Here is a 22,271-nt window from a genome sequence, read left to right as displayed (position 1 = left end):
TCCAGGTTGTCCAAGAACTCATAACTTTCCTGCCTCAGCCGCCCCATTTCTATGCTCTTATTTCTGCCACTCACTGTACTCTCACATCTTGTGTGTCTTTGGGTTCTCCATTTGAGAAGGCTCCCAAAGCTGGAGAGATGGCTCAGTGGTTAAGAGGACTGACTGCTCTACCAAAGGTCCTAAGTTCAAATCCCAGCAATCACATGAGGTCTTCATAACTGGGCAGACACATACATCCATCCTCTTATTCCCCATTATTTGAATAAGTGATCCTGAACTTGCTGGATGACATTAGCCAGGGCACATGTCCTGTTTGGTCCTGAGGCACTGTTGTTTCTGTCCAATATCTAAAACACCTTCTAGCCAACAGCACAGAAGGGCCAACAGCCTTAGTGTGTGTGGAGCCCACTGAGTAGGGAAAGGCTGGCATGGACTCCACTCTGACTAAATTCTCGGCTGTTCCAGACATTCAAGGACTTTCTCCATGTCTACCACTTACCTGCTTCATTCCCAAACTCACTAGAGAGTGAACCGTGAAAAGGTGCTTGTGAAAACACAAGAAACTCACAGACCTTGGTTTATTTGATTATTTTAATATGCCAGCTCAATGGACAGGAAGGATGGAGCACACAGGCACACCTGTGTTTGCAGGATGGAGGGCAGATGCCCACAGCCTTGGGCATTCATGTATCTCCTGTGTAATTAGGCAAAATACTTAAATACCACAGCACAGCCAGACTTGGGGGTGGGGAGAATCACAGGCCACAGGGGACCATGCTTTAAAGGCAGTCAGAGGCTTTAAATACAGGGGCTGAACCTTCTCACTTTATACAAAACTTATATATTAAAAATAAGGATACCACAGTATATACATGAAAGCAGCTTTGGTCAGAGAAAATGAACAAGGGAGGTGGAGCCATGCACAGGAAGGGCTTGCTTATCTACTGTCCATCTTCTTCATCCTCACAAAGTCAGCTGGGATCATAGAATAAATCAGCTGGTCTCGGTAAGATACTGAAAAGTCCTGTCTGGTGTCCTTAAGGGCCTCCAGGCCCTCTGTGGGCAGGGAAGGAGCCCTACAGCCAAGAACACTTGAAACCTTGGAAGGAACCAGCCTGGACTGGATGGGGAGGGACATCTATTGGATCAGATAGAGGAGGGAGCTGCATGCAGCCAGACCAGGTGAGTGTGATGTGCTGCCTGGACCCGGGTCCCTAGAGAGCAGGAGAAATCACAGAGAAAACCACTTTTGCAAGCAAAGCTGAAGATGGCAAGTCAAGCCTGTGTTTCTCACAACTGTGTAAAAGCCCATTTCCCTCAGAACTGGCTAGCACTGCTGGGATCACACTGCCGCAACCGGACAATGGATGGTCCCTCTTGGCACCTTTGTTGAATTCTTCCAGGGACATTTTGCCTGAGGAATGGAAGTGGGAGACTTAGGATTAACCAGTGCTCTGGTTAAAGTCTGGAACCCTCTGGAAAATGGACAATGTCCAGTCTCCTCTTCTCTCTCTCTCTCTCTCTCTCTCTCTCTCTCCCTGTCTTTCTACATCCCTCCCTCTCTCCCTCCTTTCCTCCCTTTTATTGAAACAGTGTTCCTCTATGTAACAGTGTTCCTCTATGTAACAGTGTTCCTCTATGTAACAGTGTTCCTCTATGTAACAGTGTTCCTCTATGTAACAGTGTTCCTCTATGTAACAGTGTTCCTCTATGGCTGTTCTAGAACTCACTTTTTAGACCAGGTTGCCTTGAACTCACAGAGAGTCTGCTGTCTCCTATGAGCCCCGATTAAAGACATGTGCCACCATGCTTGACCAGAGGGTATTTTCTTTTTCTTTTTTTTTTTTTTAAAGATTTATTTATTCATTTATTATATGAATAGTACACTGTAGCTGTCCTCAGACACTCCAGAAGAGGGAGTCAGATCTCATTACCGATGGTTGTGAGCCACCATGTGGTTGCTGGGATTTGAACTCCTGACCTTCGGAAGAGCAGTCGGGTGCTCTTACCCACTGAGCCATCTCACCAGCCCCGAGGGTATTTTCTTAACTAGTGTTTGATGGAGCAGAGCCCAGCCCAGTGTAGGTGGTACAACCCTGGGCTAGTTCTATAAGAAAGAAGGCTGAGCAAGCCATGGGGAGCAAGCCAGTAAGTAGCAAACCTTTCATGGTCTCTGTATCAGCTCCTGCCTTCAGGTTGCTGCCCTGTTTGAGTCCTGCCCTCACTGCTTTTGATGATGAACTGTTATGTGGAAACTGTGAGTGAATAAACCCGTTCCTCCCCAAGTTGCTTGTGGCCATGGTGTGTCATTAGAGCAATGGAAACCCTAACTCAGACAACATGGATGAAGCCTACAGCTCAGAGGGTCTACTGACAATGCCCATGGTTATAGAGCCCTAGGAAGGGTGCAGGATGCAGGCTAGGTGTACCTGACCCTGAATTCTAGTCTCCCTCCCTCAATCAGAACTGAATCAAGTGGGCTGGAAAAGGGCAGGCCTGCATAGGCAGAGAGTGTATCCCAAACACCTCTGTGCCATCAACAGTTTCACAGGGTCATCTACTCCCCTCTCCCCACCTCCACCCCGTCTCCCAATCCCCTCCTCCCACTCCACCTGCTCACTCCCTTCTCTCATCAGAACAAGTCTCACAGACATGGTGCTGGGCAAAGGAAGCCAGGAAAGTTTAAGTGACGTTCAAGAGCACAGGATACAGCTGGGGAATGGAAGAATGGAGGGCTCCTTGGTTCAGAGTAGAGGGGAGGTTGTGGGGCACAGCTTCTGTCTGAAAGGAGGATCTTTGGTGGGAGCTGGAAAATCCTGGAGGGAAGGTCAAAGGGGAAATACATTGAGCCCTGCCCACCCATGGATCCCGAATCTGCAGATTCAACAAACTATAGGTGGGAAATAGTCTAGAAAATGAAACTGGAGGTACACAGACAGTTTCTTCTTATTTCCCAAATAATACAAATTATTATTAACATCTATAGCCATTGTATTAGGCACTGTATATAACTACTTTACTTATTTTATGGATGTATGTAATTATTTATTTGGGGGAGATGATCTCAGGTAGAATTCAGAGGACAACTTGTGGAAGCTGGTTCTCTTTTCCTACCATGTGGGTCTTAGGGATCGAACCCAGGCTGCCAGGCTTGGTAGCAAGCACCTTTACCCACAGAGTCAGCCCACTGGACCAAATACAGAGATGGTTTAGAGCATGGAGCAGGAAGGATGCAGGGTGCACATAAGCATCGCTCCTGTGAAGAACTGACTGCTGACTCATCCTTTACTGTGTCGTTCTGATTTCTATAGGAAGCCCTATAGACAGCTAATGTGTGTGTATGTTATACATGTGTGTGCAGATGAACACCCACCCGTGCAGAGGCCAAACAGGAATACCGGTGTTCACAGTATAACCTTTTCTCTATCACTGAACCCAGCCGGGGCTTAACATTGTAGCTAGGCTTCCTGCTCAGCAAGCTTCTGGGACTCACTTGTCCCCTAGTTCTAGGGTTTCGGGCACGCTCAGCCACTCCTGACTTTTCCGTGGGTGTTGGGATCAGAAGTCAGGTCCTCATGCTGGGTATCAAGTGTTCTTCCCCACTGAGCCATTTTCCAAGTTCTTGCTTTGACAATTCTTAATCACCTATCTGAGCCTCAGATCTCATTAGAGGTTAAAAATAAAAGACCCATTTGATAGAATTGTGTGAAAAAACCTGATGGATGAGCTCAGCTGGGGCCGGATGTCCAGCAAGCAATCGAGAGATGCTGGCTTTTATTGTTACTCTCTGCAAAGACAGGCAGTCCTTTAGTACACCAGGTAGCAAGTGGGCAGAGGAATGACCTAGCCTGGTGTATGGGGCCGGGGATGGGGGTCCTGGACCCCTGCACTCCCCATGCTCCAGGCCCTGTCAAGTGCAGGTACCTGCACTATCTCCAGCATTTCACTGCAGCTGATGTAGCCATTGCTGTCTAGGTCAGACATGCTGAAGGCCCACTTGACCTTCTGTTCGAGCTTGCCCCGAGAGGTCATGCTCAGAGCAATGATGAACACTCGGAAGTTGATGGTGCTGTCGCTGTTGGTGTCAAAGGTGTGGAAGACATGTTCAGCGAACTTGGAGGCATCTCTGTAGGGGAAGAAGTTGGCCTAGATCTTGAAATTGTCCACGGTCAGGTGGCCAGTGGGACAGTAATTGAGGAAGCCCTTGTACCACTCCTGAAGCTCATGGTCAGTGAACTCCCTGTGATTCTGCAGGTCCTGCAGCACCTCAGGACCCAGCTTGCTGTTCTGCTTGTCCATGGCAGCTGGCAGTGGAGACTAAACCTGCAAGGCCAAGACACAAGGTGAGCTGTGGATACCTGAAACCCCAAGTCTGGCTTCCTATCACACCCTACCACCATGCTGGCTAAGCAATATCCTCTGTATGTCCAGAGCCATCCATTACAGCAGTGGTTCTCAGCCTTCCTAAAGCTGCAACCCCTTAATACAGTTCCTCATGTTGTGGTGAACTCCCAGCTATAAAGTCATTTTCGTTGTTACTTCATAACTGTAATTTTGCTATGGCTATGAATCATAACATAAATATCTGATATGCAGGAAGGTCTTAGGTGACTCCCTGTGAAAGGGTCATTCCATCGTCAAATGGGTTATGATAACACAGGTTGAGATCTTCTGGGCCAGAAGAACTCTAGACCATGATAGTGCAAGCTCTGACTTTTAGCATTTCCAGGATGGCTCTCCTCAGGAGATACAAAATGGTTCTATATAACATGGCAAAACTCAGAACACTCTAGGAAAGACAGAAAAGATATCTTTTTATGGCTAAATACAGTCTACTAGGAGCATGCATGCAGAATCGTGGTAAAAGGGACAGGGAGAGGCAAGCCTAAATCAGTGGAAGGAAGCTTTGTCAAATGTCCTGTAAGGGTTAAACAAGAGTCAGCATCGATACAAACCCCTCAGCTCATCAGCTTGGGGCAAAGGGGTCTCATGGACCCAATTCTGACTCTTCGCTTTGAACAGCTAGTTCTTTTTCTCGTGGGGGACCCGGTGTGTGTGTGTGTTTGTTTCTTTGTCACAGATACATTTGCTGATGCTGCATAGTAAATAAATCATGCCTGCATAGGCAGATGCTAGTGGTTCACATTCCTACCTAACACAGCTAGGGTAAATTTAGAACTAGGTTGACACCCATCTTGAGTGGAATCAGGGATGATACCAGAGAACAGGAACATGGCTTTGGCCCTTCAAAGTTCAACTTCATTTGTCAGCAACCCTAATTTTATAAATGACATTTTAAAACCCCATTCCTACCCAGATTTCTGGGTTAATCTGGGTAAGTAGGGTTTCATGGGGACCCAGGTATTAAAGCTTTGAAGCATGTTGACAGTAGGCTTCTAGATCCCCCAAGACCTCCCTGTCCCCCTCCATATAATACTGGGAGAAGTTACCAGCACATGCCATGCTCTTTTTAACCCTAGAAGAGACACCTGGGAACCTTATGGGAGTCCCCACTCTTTATTATGCTATGAGATTTTTTTCTACCAGGGAGATCTAGAATTGGCATCAATCGGTCGGTGAAGTTCTATGTGAATGCTAACAGCTGAAACAGCCCCAATGGAAATTCAGGACTGTGCTCCATTGGCTAGCACACCCCACTGCAGTCTCCCACAAGGCCCAAGTGTGAGATCCTGCAGTGATTGGCCACTGGATGTTAATGCTCATTCACTTCCCTACCTCAATTTTGGTTTCTTTCTTTCACAATAACACACCTGCATAGCTCAGTTATTTTTGAAATGTGAAGAAGAACTAGTGTGGGTGAGTCTCCTCTACCCAAGTCCCAAAGGAAACCACTCTGAACTGCTCAGAGGCTTATGAATTCTAAGCACTAGGTGCTGGATCCTGTTAAGGAAGATGAAACATGCACTCAGTATTACCTGCTACCTCCCCTGTCTTCTTCACATCTTTCCCAGGCTGTTAGCGTTCAATGTACATAGTTTAATTAATTATCTACAGGACTAGGAGATATTTAAAGTTCCTTGTCCAACACAGACATATGGCAGCTTGATATTGCCTTTCAAAGCACACATTTACTTATCTAAACATGTCCTCCCCTGTACAAACAACCAACTCAAATGTCCACAGTATCTTGATCAGAAATAATCATCAACTCAGGTAGCCAGGTGCCAAACATCTGTAATTCTAGAACTGGAGGGTGGAGGCAGCAGGATCAGGAGTTCAAGGTCATCCTTGACTATATAGCAATTCAGGGCTAGCCTGGGCTACACTAGACCCTGTCTCAAAAAAATTATATTAAAAGAAAGAGAACAAGCAGGCAAGTAGTGGTGCATGCCTTTAACTCTAGTACTCATTGACAGAACAGACAGATAGGAATTCAAGGAAGGCTAGCCTGGGCTACAGAGCAAGTTCTAGGATAGCCAGGACTACACAGAGAAACCCTGTCTTTCTCTCATAGACATACACACAAACACGCACACACACAGAGAGAGAGAGATAGACAGAAAGAGAGAGAGAGACAGAGAGAGAGAAAAAGAGAGAGAGAGAGACAGAGAGATATCTACAAATGGAAGAAGATTATACACTAGGGCATGTGGCCATTGCTGCCATCTGTGAGAACTGGTCACATGGGTTTGTGAGTGGAGACCTTCTGTGGAAGAACTTACTGGAAAGGTAAAGTAGACTGAAGTGGGGAATTGGCTGGATGGACAGGTTCCTTGTAGGACCTTTTGTCGTGTTTTCCTTTGTAATTTTATTTGTTTATTTGTTTTCTGAGACAGGGTCTCATGTAGCTCAGGCTGGCTTCAAACTTACTATGTAGCTGAGGACGACCTGTACCCTTACCTTCCTGCCTCCCCTGTCTAGCAGTCACAGCTATGAGCCACAAAGCCTGGCTCATTTGCAGGGTTTTGTTTGTTTGTTTGTTTGTTTTTGTTTTATTTTAGAGACAGGATTTCTCTGTATAGCCCTGGCTGTCCTGGAACTCACTTTGTAGACCAAGCTGGCCTCGAACTCAGAACCCACCAGACTCTGCCTCCCAAGTGCTGGGATTAAAGGTCATTTACAGTTTTAAGATGTCGAAATGTGTCCATATGTTCTTTTCCTTTTTTCTCTTTCAAAGCTTTAAGAATATTTACTTATATAGTATGTTACAACTGTTTTTCTTGTTATATAATACATTGAGAGGTTGCCTGGTACCTGCTGAGGCCTGAATAGTATGTCAGATCCCTGGAACTGGAGTTACAGACGTTGTGAGCCACCATGTGGGTGTAGGGAACAGGACTGAACTGGGATCCTCTGCAAGAACAGCAAGAGCCCTCTCTGCAGGATCCCATTCTCCTTAGATTTTATTTTCTACTCAAAGAAGAAGCATCCCCCAATCATAGTGTCCCAGCCTCAATCTCTTGACTGATGGCATGTCTAAGAACCTCCGAGTTGATAGGACAATGTTGGCTAAGCCCTGTCTGGGAGGGGCTTCAGGAACAAGAAATAGACACAGAGCCTTGGTGCTGGCACACAGTTCTAATCCCAGCACTCAGAAGGCAGAGGCAGCCAGATAACTTTGAGCTCCATGCCAGACTGGTTTACAGAGAGGACTCTGTCTCGAAAACAAAAACCAACCGAAATGCAGAACTGAAGTCCTGGAGGGCCTGCATACAGGGGCCAAGGCTCTCTTAAGTCCCTCAGTCATGGCTGACTGCCAGATCCTTGCTTTTTTTGCTACACACACTTCCTATCTCACAGCCTTGCTTCTACCAAGGTTTAGTGTCCTCTTTCCTTATCACCTACAGCCTGGGCTTCAACCACGAGTCAGCCAACCCCCCCCTGGCTCACTGGACATTAAGCTTGACAGGGTGGTCAGTGCTGGCCGGAAGTACCACAAGAAGCTAGCTACATCCAGCTCTGAACAGAAGCCCATAGGCCTAGGATAAGCATACAGATGAAGAGCTAGCTGCTCTCCATGGAGCCTACTACCCAGGGCTCTCATTCAAATCCCAACACAGAGTAGGAGCATATCATGACTCTTTGGGAAGGGATAGAAATGCCCTAGTTTTATTGTAGGTAATTCATTTTGGAAACTCAATTAACCAGACACATGTAAAATTGAAGCCACCCTGGGAACACAGGAGTGTAGGTAAGAATAGGGTAGCCAACAGTGGGAGGGTGGTACACCTGGTGATGTTTGGTCCAAAGAATCCCTTAGTGGAGCAGGACAAGAGGTGCAAAAAGAGATGTCTGGGGACAATCCAGGAATATTGATGGGGAAGGAAGGAAGGAAAGAAGGAAGGAAGGAAGGGAGAGGGAAAAGGAGGGCAGGGGAGGGAGAAGGGAACTGGAGTACCTAGAGGAAGGGACAATGAGCTGAGCCCAGGATGTGGCTACTAGGATGTTACTGTCAGAGGCAGGCCCTCTGGAGGCCCTCAGGCAGGAGACAAAACTGTGAAACAAGGTGAGCAGGAGATCCCAGAAAAGAGGGCAGAGTTTGGGGTGGTAGCAGTTAAAAGGTAGAGAAGCCAGGTTGGACCAAGATGGGAGGTTTGGGGTCCCCTGCTCAAATACTAGTATTGGAGAGAAAAGACCTAGAACTGGTAAAGCCATGTAGCTCCAAGGCCCTCACCACTGAAACATTCACACAGGGAAACTTACAATGTGTCTCTGGCCTGGAGTTCACTTAGAAATGTCACCCATCAGTTACATCTTGCTAACCAGAGCACTGACCATCAGAGAGCTGCTAAACCTCTCCTAAGTCAGCCAGGACATGACTCCAGGATACCCAGCTATGGGATTGTGGCGCAGACCCTCTCGGTCATTGTGCAAAGAACAAGGCGTAAGCATCAGGAGGATGGAGACCACCCGGGAGCCTTCAATCCATGTTTCAGGGCTATCCCTGAGGCATTGAGGAATCATGGGACGTAGAAAAGGGAAAAGGAAGGGTCTGAGCCTCAGGACCTGGTTCTGGAGGAGCAATGACTTGAAGATCTGCTCCTGCATGTAATGTCATTCAAAGAAAGGGTGGTGACAATGGGAATGTGTCTGGCCATCTTAAGCACCTGGGACCAATGGCATAAACAGTATGAGATAAGAAGGAAGAGAGGGTAGGATTGACCGTTTTTTGAAACTCCAGTAAAGAAGGGCTCTATCTAAAGAAGCCTCGGTCCTGGAGGGACTCCATGGAGCATAGTCCTCCTGCCCTGCCACGTTCCACTACACCCAGATGGGAAAACACACCTTTACAATGCTAAGTGCTGCTGAGACTCTTGAATATCCAGCAGGTAGCCCTGAGCCATAGGAACTCTCAGCCAGTGCAGTCAGTGACAGTGACCCAACCCCCCCCCCATCCACTCCAAAGGGGACAAGGATTAAGTACAGACGCTTGGGATAGAGGACCAACAGTCATAGAGCAAGCTAGCCAAAGAATCTCCAGGGAGGACAAGAAAGCAGGCTCCCAGCAGCAGAAAGCCCCCTAGCCCCACCTTAGCCTCTTTCTTGACAGATACACCCCATCATCTGGGAGAGTGGATCACCAGAGAAGCCCATACTTGAGCAGGCAGTCAGAACCTATTTCCAGTGTTTTCCAGCCTCTTGGGTTCTTGAAGTATAGATGCTTGAGTCATGCTGGATTGAGGTCTCTACTCTCGAGTGCCCTGCACTACAATGGCACATTCCTAGGCAGGAGAACTAGGTGCTCTAGCCAATAGATGGAATTTAGAGTCAAACCTGTAGGCCCAGAGGGGATGGTGGAGGATGACAGAGCCTCCAGGGAGTGGTAAGTGGTCTCACGTGGCTCAGCTAGGAGTTAGCAGAATGAGTCCCATCAAGAATGAAAAGACCCAGGTTAGAGCTGGGCTCTGTCCTTTGGGTTTTGATCTATCCTGGGCCCCTTCCCTGCTAACATCCTGAGAGGCAATGAGATTCCAAGGTGAGTTTAACTGGTACCCAAAGAAGATCCTGGCCAATAAAGTGGCTGTCAAAGCCATGATCTCTTAATGCTCACTTTCATGAACCTGCTAAGTGGAGCCCACAAATGCTGGCGGCCTCATAGATGCTTCCTGGCACTTGCCCCCTTATATGCTTAACAGAGACCTGGATAAAATATTTAATATGAGGGACCTCATTTTAGCTCTCCTGGAGGCACTGAGAGAGCAGCAAAGATGTGTGACGGGCTCAGTGGTACACACCCCGTTACAGCTGTCATTCATTAAGCAACCGAGGCAGCCTTAGTGATGTTTTAGCTGTCTGGGGGACAAAAACCTGACCAAAAAAAAGGAATGCTTATACAGTTACAGAAAAATCACTGTGTGCTCCCCTGAAGAAATACCTACCCAGCCCTGGCCATGAAACTAACCCAGGCTTCATTGATCAGACAGCCCTACTTTCATCTTTTTAGGGGGTGGGGAATGAGGGTCCCTGGATCACACAGCCACCTCTCACTTGTTTAAAGCACTTCACATTCTAGCAGGGATTAGATCTGACAGACAACAGCCTTGGAGATCAGGACATGTGATTTCACAGTAATGGGAATTGGGGGAGGGGGCTAACAGCTCCTACCTCTTCTCCCAGGGTCTGTTATGCTCTTATTGTCCTTAACACACTGAATTGTAAATTAAGGAAAGAGCAAACACATTGCTGGGAAACTCTGGGAAAATATTTAAACAGAGCTTGGTACTGCGAGTAAAAAGCTTTGCTAACAGCACAGTTGTGCTGTCGCTGGGAAAGGCCCTTGGGAGCGCCAATGTCCCATTAACCACAGCTCAGTGCTGGCTAGGAACACGCATGGTACAGTTCATCCCACCACGCAGCAATCTCATCAGTCAGATTGCCAAACCTCAAGTACTGCTAAACATAGATCCTGGAGGGAAGATGGTGGGAGATGTGGGTACCAAATCGCTATGAAGTCCTGGCTGATGGAGAGCCTGTTCCATGTCAGGTGGAATAGACGGTGGCAGGGGGAAATCAGCCTCAACTGTGCTCTTCGTTACGGTGACCGGCAGAATATTGTTCCTTGTCCTCCTCATCCTCATCCTAGTCTTCCTTGTCCTCATCCTCGTCCTCGTCCATCCGCTGTAGGTGAAACTCAAACAGCCTTAGCCTCCACTTCAGTGCAGCCCTCTGCAGAATGGCCATCAGCTGCAGGAGATGCACCTGGAGCCACACAAGCTGCACTGAGTCTGCAGGGACACTAGAGGGCGCAGGATCAGATTCCCTAGCCCTCAGCACACACCCCTTTCAATTTCTAAACTAGGCAAGAAAGCATAGTAGGTCTAAACCAGAGCTTCTCAATGGGTGGGTCCCAACTCCTTGGGGATTGCAGGACTCTTCATAGGGGTTGCCTAAAACTATCAGAAAGCACATATCTATATTACGATTTGTAACAATAACAAAACTTACAGTTATGAAGTAGCAAAAAATAATATTTTGGTTGGGGTGACCATGACATGAGGAACTGTATTAAAGGGTCACAGCATTAGAAGTTTGAGAACCAATAGTCCAAACTAAGTAAGTCCTTAGGGTAAATGTCCTTGGGCCTGTTTAGAATACAATGGGTTAAATCCAACAGGCTGTGGACATTGTTCACCCCGTTTCTCTTTCCTCGTTACATGTGGTTGTGGGAAAAACTCACTGATACTGTGAGTGAGAGATAATGTGTTGCCATCCCACAGTCCTCCTCAGGTCCACAGACCTATCCTGCAGGGCTACCTTGGACCTCTCTGGAGAAGCCAGCTATAAGGTACCAGAAGCCTGAGTCCAGCCAGGGATGCAGAGGCTACAGTGAGAGAGATATCCTCTTCTGAGTGGGACAGCAGCCAGCCACCCAGTGAGATCTATGGGAGGGAGACTAGAGTGTTACTGCAACCTCAGCCTGCCATCTGAACCATAGATCCCATGTCACGGTACTAGTCACTGCAAAACCATCCTGACTCCCAAGCCACATTCCAGGAGCACACACTCTGAGCTCCCCAGAGCCTCAATGACTGTTTAAAAAAAAAAGGCAGCAGAGCCATTGAAATGACTCCTTGGGTAAAGGCACAAGCCACCAAGCCTGATGACTGGAGTTTAAGCCTGAGAACTCATGTGGTAGGAGGAGAGAACTGATGCCCAGAGGTTGTGTCCCCTGACCCACATTCACTGGATCACTTGCCCATCACACACAAACCAATCCATATGCATAAACCTTAAGCAACAAGGTAAAAGTGCGATGTAAAAGGAGAAAAAGAGGAAGCTGGCAAGGCTGCACGGAAAGCCCCACCCTACACTGCCAGATCTCTCTCCCTCTGCTCTTTCCCAAGCCCGAGAGGCCCCACAAGAGTTGGGGAACCAGAGAAGGTGGAGAAAAGAACAGGAAATCCCCAAGTACTTTTTCTTAATAAAAACTGCTACTATAACAGGATGGGAGACATGTGGGTGACTCTCCTCACTAAGCTAGGCTCATCTGGGTCACACCCACTCCAGTCACCCAGGAAGCTCCTACTCACACCCTGCAGCCTGTTCAGACACAAACATCCCACCACTCCTTGGGGGAAGATTTCCCAGACTCCATCCATGGTCACTCTCCCCAACATCCTGAATGGCATTTCTGACCTTCTGTTAAGACTTACACTTGTGGACATCACTACTGTGTTTTTCCCCTCTTTGGACCCTGGTAAGTCTGTTTCAGCCCCAGGGTCTCTGCATCTGCAGATCCTCCACCTCTCTGCCCTTCTTGCTGTCTGTTTCAGAGAGGGTCAGTCCTTGGGTATATATGCTTTCTCTTGGAAGAGGCCTCTAGGATTAGCATCAATTCTCATCTACCTTCAGACTCTGGTCCTGCTTTGTTCAGAGCACTTCCTCAGATCAGACACTGAACTCTTCTCTTCTCTTCTCTTCTCTTCTCTTCTCTTTTTGTGTGTGTGTGTGTGTGTATGTTGCACACTATATTAGTTAGAGTTTTACAGCTATGAACAGACACCATGAACATGGCAACTCTTACAAAGGACAGCATTTCATTGGGGCTGGCTTACAGGTTCAGAGGTTCAGTCCATTATCATCAAGGAGGGAACATAGCATCATCCAGGCAGGCATGGCGCAGGAGGAACTGAGAGTTCTACGTCTTCATCTGAAAGCTGCTAGCAGAATACTGACTTCCAGGCAGCTAGGATGAGGGACTTAAAGCCCACACCCACAGTGACATGCCTACTCCTACAAGGCCACACTTACTCCAAAAGTGCCATACCTTCTAATATTGCCAATCCCTTGGCCGAGCATATACAAACCATCACACACACTCTCATGCACACACACACATGTACCCTCATGCACACACACATGCACCCTTATGCACATACACACAGGCCTGCTTTCCCATGCAGGATATAGAAGTCAACATGAGAATGTTTTTTCCTTCTTTTTGCTTTTCTTTACTCTGCACTTCCCTCAAGACAGGGTTTCTCTGTGTAGCCCTGGCTATCCTGGAACTCACTCTGTAGACAAGGCTGGCCTCAAACTCACAGAGACCCACCTGCCTCTGCTTCATGAATGCTGTGATTGAAATTGTGTGCTGCCACTACCCAGCTATCTTTTTCGTTTTAAAAAAGATTTTTAAATTTCTATTCACATGTACGTCTGTGTTTATCTATGCTTAGAGAGGAGGGAAGAAGTCAGGGCTCTGGAACTGAAGTTACTGGTGGCTCACAGAGCCAGATGTGGGTGCTGTGAACTGAATTCACAGTATTAGTTGTTTGTAAGCGCAGAGCCAGGTCTACAGGCCTCAGAGTCTAGCCCTTATTTTTGAGTCAGGGCCTCTCAATTAACCCAGAGAGTACTACTTACCATTTTGTCTAGACTAGCTGGCCAGAACTACCCTAGAATTGGTTCCTGTTGTCTCTATCCCACAGTGTCAGGGTCACAGCCAACAAGGACATATGTGGCAGTTTTACATACAGGGAGCACTCCACTTCTCAGACTGTGGCTTCCTGCATTTCTGTATTTAATAGTTTACCACCGTGAGACCCCCACAGTGCCCCCAAACAGGGCAGGGTACACACACTGTTTGATAACTGTAAATTAGGGCTACATGACATTTCAGAGGCCCAAGAGACCCTTCCTATCCTGGAGGCTCAAACACTTTGTGACCTCCAGGGTTAAGGACTCAGGAAGGAATGTGAGGGATGTGGGTGAATTAGTCTTCTAGAAAACTCCATTCTGGCACAATAGTGACAGTAGAATAGACACTCAGGAATGTGTCACACTAAGGGCTGTTCACTGGCCAAATGCTGTTGTCCCTCCTTTTGGACAGCAAGCCAGCTATGGGGTCCCAAGTAAGGCTTCTTGTTCTTCCCAAGAGGTCATTATCATCAAAGATGCTCATCACAAGACCAGACCTTTAACAGGCCTCTGCTTCTGTATGGGACCAGCAGGACATCTGGGCAGCTAGTTCCCTGTGGTGGAGGAGGAGAAAGCAAAAAGCAATGTGTGGGTGTGTGCCAGGGCCAGAACTAAGGAGAACTCACTGCCCTGCAGCACACAACAGCTGCCCAATGAGGAAGTGATAGTATCCACACGGGGACAGAGGTCGGCCAGCTAACATGGAGCACAACCAAGATGACCAACCCAAGCAGACTAGGAACTGGCAATGGGGATAGCTGGAAAGACATGAAAGGCAGGGCAGATCCAGGCCCTCACGTTCCTCACCTAATGTCCAGCTTTACGGAAACCTTAGGGAATTAGCAAGTCCAAATATCAGGATACAATCAATGCTCAACTGCACAGTAGAAGCTCAAGGCTGAGCCAGAGGAACAGACACCTGTGTTATACAAACAGTCTTCTTCCTGTGGGCTGAGTCCACACCCTGTGGTTTTGAGACAGGGTATCCCAGGCTGGACATGTATCCCAGGCTGGACACTGAACTCATTATGTAAAGGACGATGACCTTGAACTCCTGATCCTCCTGCCTCAATTTCCCAAGGGCTGAGGTTAGAGACATGCACCACCGCATGCATTTTGTGGCGCACCTAGGGATAGACTTTAGACTTCGGTGAATCTTAGGCAAGCATCCTACCAACAATCATAGCCAACTCCATACTATCCTCCCTCCTCTCCCTCCCCCTTCTGTTTTCATGTGAAAGAGTCTTTTTTTTTTTTTTGAAACAAGGTTTCTCTGTGTAACCCTGGCTGTCCTGAAACTTGCTCTGTAGACCAGGCTGGCTTGGAACTCACACAGATCCATCTACCTCTGCCTCATGAGTACTGGGATTAAAGGAGAGCCTCACCACCATCTGGCTATGATAGAGTCTTTCTATTCAGCCCAGGCCAGCCTTGAACTCAAGACACTCCTCAGTCTGTTGAAATTACTGGAGCACAGCACACCTTAAGTGCTCTTTTGAAGGATATGTAAGACATTGCTGCAAGCAGGAGAGGGCAGAGGCCTCCATTTCATTCCCCAGTCCCTCTACAGATGGAAGTCTTGTGCAGTCAGTCCTGGTGGGATGGAGTCAGAATAGGCTTCTCTGCCTTGCTGCTCAGCACCCAGGCTCAGGTTGGCACGTTGTCCCAGGCTGGATGCAGCAGGTTCTTTGGGGTCCCTGAGCCAGCTATGGAATGACTCATACATGGGCTCCTGATTGGCTGGGATGACAGGTCATGTCAACTGTGTTCTGATGCTGCAGGCCAAGAAGCCAGCAATGGCCTTTCCCCAGTAGCCAGGGAATGGCATGGGGCCTCTAGGACTGGTTCTGCATGGTCAATCACTCAGGCTGACCTGGCCAGTGGCCAGCACCCAACACTCCTGGGAGGGTCCAGCAGTAACCCAGGGGTGCTGAGCCAGGCGTAGCATAGTGCAAGGTAGAATATCTCTCATTGCTCGTGACTGAGCCTATGTGTGTCCCTCTCTAAAAGGAGCTGCAGTTTACTGTGTCAGGCTGCAATGGGACATGCAGATTTGGTGGTCCCTGGGTCTATCCCTGCCCACAGCCTTACCTTCTAGCCATATGTTCTTGCTACCTTGATTTCTCTGAGTCCTGTCTCCTTAGCTGTAAACCAAGAGTGAAGGTCCCTGTGTGTGGAGTTTACAGCCTATTTCTATGAAAGGAAGGGAAACAGAAGCTATGAGGAGACAGAGAAACTGAACCACCAGGCAAATGCTCGGTGGGGACATTGGAGGACTTTTACTGTGAAAGACCACAGGCTTCCTCAATGAGCTCCATCTGAGTACAGCACCCTGTGAGGAGGGAAGCCACTGACCTGAAAAGCTTCTCTTGCAGGTCACACCTAGCGCAGTGGCATTAAAAACTGTGTTCTATGCTTGTAAAGAGCCTGGGGTCACTGTGATCTGGAAGCATCCCTGGGTAGGGCCAGTGACTTCCTAACTCCTGTACTTCAAAGAGGAAATGAGGGGAGGGAAGGAAGGATGTAGCCAGGGAAACATCAGGGCAGGGACCGCAGAGGCTCCTGTTGCTGAGGAGCAGGTCTACTACAGGGGCCCAAGCACCAAGGGCTTGCTAGACACAGGGTTGGGGTTTCAGGAGGAGGAAGGCCCCTTCTCTCATGGCAGCAGGTATCCTGGGAAGTCCATGCCTACTGCTTGGGAATAGGAGTGTGAGGGTTAGGGACCCTCAGGGAGTGGCTCACACTTCATTCCATACATGTTGCAAAGTTTACAGACACACACACACACACACACACACACCCCAACACCCCTCCCCCAACACAGAGATGTGTTACCTCACTGACTAATCAGAGGATCCCATCCCTCTTGGCTCCAGTGAGAGCCCAGGAGGAAAAGCTGTTAGAAGGAGGACTCCTTAGAGTACCACATAGGACTCCGGAAGATATCCCCCCTGGGAGCTCGCTATTCTTACACACAGGAATATGAGTCCTTTGCTCATTCATTCATCCAGCCACCTTTACCAAGTATGCATGAACTTGGCCTGAAGATGTGCTGAGCCAATGACCCTAACCTTAGGCAGATGGAGAAGATGCTGACTGGTGGATGGGAAAGATGGATGCTCAGAGGAAGCCTCAGTGTGCTCAGAGGTGAGTCACTATGACACAGAAAGAGCAGGAACATGTGGGGAAATTATGGAGGGAGGGAACAGGTCATTACCTACAACCACTGAGTTGTCACTCAGTACATGCTGAGCTCTGAGCTATAGGCTGTGACTCATTGCAACCCCATCAGAATGACCCATCTTCCCATCCTCTCTGCCCACGAATATCTCCACTGCTTCTGTCTCCAGCCCTATGGCTGCCACTGGGCCTTTTGCTCCCACACCTTCTTCAGGCTCTCTCCCTGCTCACATCTCTTACCTCCTGGAATACTTTGTCAAAATGGGAAGCTTCTACACACAACCTTCTAAGCCTAACCTCTTTCCAGCTTTACTTTTTCCAATATTGTAATGAGTTCAAGGCCCAGGCTTTACTTTGCTTTTCTTTGCCATTAGAAGCCAGAGCCCTCAAGATCACTAGGGACAGAGTATATTCTTAATACATGCTGAGCACAGCCATACTGACTGCCAAGGTAGACAGCTAGCAGCAAGGCTGTGCCCCAGACTTGTACATGCTTTCATCCACTGGCAGGTGGGTGGGAATGGAGGAGGTGCCCATCTTCAGAGGGATCTTTCTACTGACCATCCTGTGACTTCTGACACCATAGCAAAGTTCTGACATAAGATTAAGAACTATCTGACCCAGACTCTCCTCATTCAGTGCCGAGGTGTGTTTGGCTACAGAGGAGTCACGGGGTGTACACCAAAGCATCCAAGGGCCTCAGGATGAGAAGAGGCATTATAGGCTAGAACTTGTACTCCTCTGACCTCTTTGTCTGTCCAGGTTCCAGACATCAGTTTCCAGGCTTGACTGGACCCTACCATACACTTGTGCACTTATGGCATCTGGAGTCGAGGACCCTGGGGCCTGGAGGCATGTATGCAGGTGACATTCAGTCATATAGACTCAGAAACTGCTCTCTTTAGCCCCAGCACTGCACACAATATTCCATCGTGTCTATTTTTGATTGAGGAGACCCAAAGACCCTCTTTGGGAGGACAAGGGCCTCTTTCTGGGTATCTCCTTCAGACTCACTGACAACCTGGACAGAGTGTCTATGGAATGTGGGGGAGTGAAGAAAAAGGCAGCAGGAGATATCCTCTCCCTCCAGAAGGTGAAGGCCAGAAAGGAACTCCACCCACAGGAAGTCCTGAGGACACCCTGTGCCATGAAATTCCCTCTATGAATGCTGTAGGAGCTTGAGTGTCTTGGGCTGGGGGTAGGGGTGAGGGAGACCCAGCTACTCCCAGGTCTGCTGGGAATTGCTGGTCTAAGTCTCTAGGGAATTAGTTGCATTTACCCGAGCCAGGGACAGAAGTACCACTTGACATTTGCCTCTGCATCTTGCAGACCTCTTGAGGTAGCAGCCATTGGGATTAGAAATGACACATGCACAATCTCTGAAACAATAGTGGTGATGCTGGCCTCATGGTTAAGTAGGCCTGGTTCATCCTGGTACTTACAGGGTTCTTCTTACCTCTCAGCCTCAGTTTCCAGACCTGTCCTCTGAGATCACTGAAGAGGCTGTCCCCACAGTCTCTACAAATGGCACCTCTTTCATCCACAGCTCTAATGCTCTGCAGGCCTATTGGCCTTGGGGTGACTTATCTAGGACCAAGTGGAGGCCAAGGCAGAGCAGGGATCAGAACTACTGGGGGATGATGCACAGGCTGGACAAGCTGCTAGACCATGCCCGTGGAAAAGAAGACCACAGGTCACATAGGGCACTGGCACCTGGGTGAGCTCACATCATCCCTTCACTTACCCCAAGTACCCAAACAAATCTGACTGTGTGTGTGTTTACGTGAGTATGCACCTGTGTACCATGTGTGCATTTGTGTATGCATGTTCTATGTGTGTGTGTGTGTGTGTGTGTGTGTGTAATTCCTATGATTCCCCATTAACAGAAGCCTGGTGAGATACTGGTCACCCTCAGCTGCAATAACATTGTCACAAAGCCAGTGTGGGTGACAGTCATAGCCATGGCTCTCTGGACTCATAACATTAATTATAACTCAACTGGTGACTGGGCTATCCAGATGCAGCTGTGTGTGGCTCCTAGACCTTTTTCTTTTCTGGTCATTAGGATGCTTGATGGAGCATCCTGGCTGGGCTTAGAAAGGCTCAAAGGAGCACCCAAGGGTCCTGCTCTGGACCTTATTGGGAGTGACCCGAGCCAGGCCTTTTCCTCAAAGCCCATATTGCCCAGACATGCTTCCCTGGCTCAGAAAATGGCACATAGAAAATGTACACATGGAGTAAAAATATATCCCAACTCAGACAGCACACCAGCTTTCACCATTCTGGGCAAAGATACACACAGTCAGCATCATGAATATAACTTAGCCACCCTTGTAGAGCTAGCTCAGAAGGCCATCTCTTTCCTCCCTGTCTGTACCCAACATGGGGACTGGAGGCCTCTTCCCAGTGAACAGTATTATGGGACTGTTCCTAAATAGTCTTGTTCGTCACTCAAAGCTGTCATTGTCCCCTGAGATCCTCAGGACAGAACAAGGAGGGAGGCCCTCTGTTACCTCCATTTCCTTGAGAGGGAAAATGGGGCTCACAGGGAGGCTAGTAATTGACTAAGAGCTAAGTGGCAGTCAGAATGGGACAGGAAAGTCCTGTCACCGGAGCACAACTTCTCTTCCTAGGCTACAGCACTGTCTCCGTTTCCCCTTATGGTGCAGAGTCTCTCCATTCACAGCAGTGGTCATACTTGCAATGTTCTTCCTGAACCAAGTACTGGTTTGCCCCAGAGCCTGTTTTAAAGAGCAGGAGGACCTAGGATTTCCCTTGCTCTGCAGACTGGGGGTAGGGGTGAGGACTGTGTGTCTGCCCTCCTCCCACCCAGCCAGGTTGACTGGACACCATGAAGTCAAGAGAACATCACTTCTTCATTATCTTGCATCAGTACCTAGCCAGGAGCTATAAACAAAGCAGGCACTCAATACTCAGTGCTTTACAAAGGACTACCCCAGAATTCAGACTCAGACGAAAAATCCAAGATCTGGACTAGAAACGCCATGCAGTTCCCTACCAGATATGTGCACATTAGGGTGGGAATATGCACGTTAGTGCAGGTGCCCATGGAGGCCAAACGAGGGCACCCAATCACCAAGAGCTGGAGTTACCAGTGATTGTGAGCCTCTCAACATGGGAGGAAATGAACTAGGGTCTGCTCAAAGAACAGTAAGAACTCTTAAGCATGGAGCCACCCCACCAGTCCACATATGTATATTTTATTAGATATTTTCATTATTTTACATTTCAAATATCCCCTTTCCTGTTTCCCCTTTGAAAATCACCAATAACTTGTCCCCCTTTCTATGCTCCCCAACCTACACACTCCCGCTTCCTGGCCCAGGTATTCCCCTATACTAGGGCATAGCACCATCACAGGACCAAGGGCCTTTCTTCCCATTGATGACTGACTAGGCCATCCTCTGCTACATATGTAGCTGGAGCCATGGGATTCTTTTTGGTTGGTGGTTTAGTCTCAGGGAGCTCTGGGGGTACTGGTTGGTTCATATTGTTTCTCCTATGGGGCTTCAAACCCCTTTAGCTCCTTGGGTCCCATATGTATTTTTAACTGACTTTATTTTAGGGCAGTTTTAGATTCATAGAAACATTGAGAGAGAGGCACAGAGACATTCCCTGGGCCCATCTGGTCAACACTCTCCACCAGGATGGGGCATATGTAGCATGGACAATCATTGTCCTCACTCAGTCTACAGCCTACACAGCATTCATGCTTTGAGCTGCATGTTGTGGGTTCACAGATGCATGTCTTCCACAATGTATACAGACCAGCTTCACTGACCTCGGATACCCCGTGCTCCACCTTGTCCATATTTTCTCAAAGTGTTTCAAAGCCCCTAAATTCAATAGGTTCTAGGAGTTCTGATTTGACAGCCATGGGGTCAAAGTGCAGGCAGATGGTGGAACCTGTGGAAGGTCATCAGACACACAACCTGGTGGTTGCAGCAGAAATCACCAGGCAAGTACGTATACAAACAATGTCAGCTACTGATTTCCTCATCCTGCCTTCCCCACAACCTTGGTCAAGAGCCATGCTCCAAGGGGCTCACTGAGGGAGAAGAGACTCTGGGACATGCCTTGTCACTCTTGGCTATGTGGAATACCCACAACGCAAATTCCTCAGCCCAGGCCCTGCTTTATGCATTCATTCTTGTTAACCAAATTGATCACAGGGTGTACACATGACATGATTTCATGCAGTCAGGAAGAAAAGTGAAATCATGATACTTGCACAGAAACAGAAGGAACTAGAAATCATTGTTAAGCAAAATGAAGCAGAATCAAAAAGGGAGGTGTGTGTGCTGTGTTTCTATGTATGCGTGTGAATGTATGTATATGGTATGTGTGTGCATGTGCTGTGTATGTGTGTGAATGTGTGCATGTGTATGTGTGGTGTATGTGTGTATGTGTGAATGTATGTATGTGGTATGTATGTGACTGTGTGAGGGTATTGTGGTGTGTCTGTGTTACTGTACATGGTGTGTGTGCATGTGTATCTGTGGTGTATGTGTATGTATGGGTGTGAATGTAAGTATGTGGTATATGTGCGTGTGCGTGTTTTTGTGGGGGCATGGTTATGTGTGTGTGTTTGGTGTATGTGTGGTGCATGTATGTTTATGTGTGTGTGGTGTGTGTATATGTGTTAATGTATGTATGTAGTATGTGTGTGTGTGCATGTTTGTGTGGGGGTATGTGTATGGGGTATGTGTGTGTGTGACCTTATTAGCAGAGACCCCAGAGGACTTTCTTCCTGTATCCCAAGAAAATAACTTTTGGCCATATTTCTCATTGGGTACAAGCTGTTTTTGCATCCAACTTGTTGTGGTAAATATTACTTGTGGATCTCTTACCACCACATAAATTATAGAGGTATGAAATAATAATAATACGAAGAAGAGAAAAAGAAATGATAATAAACTAATAAGAAATAATAAGAATAAGAAACAATGCTATCAAATAATAAAATAATAAATAATATGAAATAATAAAAAGAAATAATATTAAATAATATGATATAATAATGTAGTAAATGATAATGTGAAAAAATAAAATAAGAAATAATAATAATAATTATAATTATAAGCATTAAAGCACCAGCATGGGGCAGATAACATTCCCCTATGCTAATTTCTTTACTTCTTTACTAAGAACTGTGAGATATCACTCGCCATATTCTTTTTTTTTAAATTTTT

General features: G+C 47.5%; 1 protein-coding gene across 2 annotated transcripts in view; it reads right to left on the bottom strand.

Moving 5' to 3' along the window:
- Window positions 1-576: 576 nt before the first annotated feature.
- Gm5784 (predicted gene 5784) overlaps window positions 577-22,271 on the bottom strand; it is a 47,520-nt gene continuing 25,825 nt past the window's right edge. The window contains exons 4-5 of one of the 2 annotated variants that reach the window (XM_035096944.1): window positions 2,613-4,323; window positions 577-1,414 (exon numbers count right to left, since the gene is read on the bottom strand). In XM_035096944.1, coding sequence (XP_034952835.1) covers window positions 4,170-4,323 — 154 coding nt within the window. In that variant the 3' untranslated portion in view covers window positions 577-1,414; window positions 2,613-4,169. Of the gene's footprint in view, window positions 1,415-2,612; window positions 4,324-22,271 lie in introns of those variants that run through there. The other variant, NM_001384146.1, reaches the window with a different exon arrangement.

Source organism: Mus musculus, chromosome 12, assembly GCF_000001635.26.
Source record: "Mus musculus strain C57BL/6J chromosome 12, GRCm38.p6 C57BL/6J".
Classification (NCBI taxonomy): Eukaryota; Metazoa; Chordata; class Mammalia; order Rodentia; family Muridae; genus Mus; species Mus musculus.
This window is presented reverse-complemented; position numbering and strand designations above follow the sequence as displayed.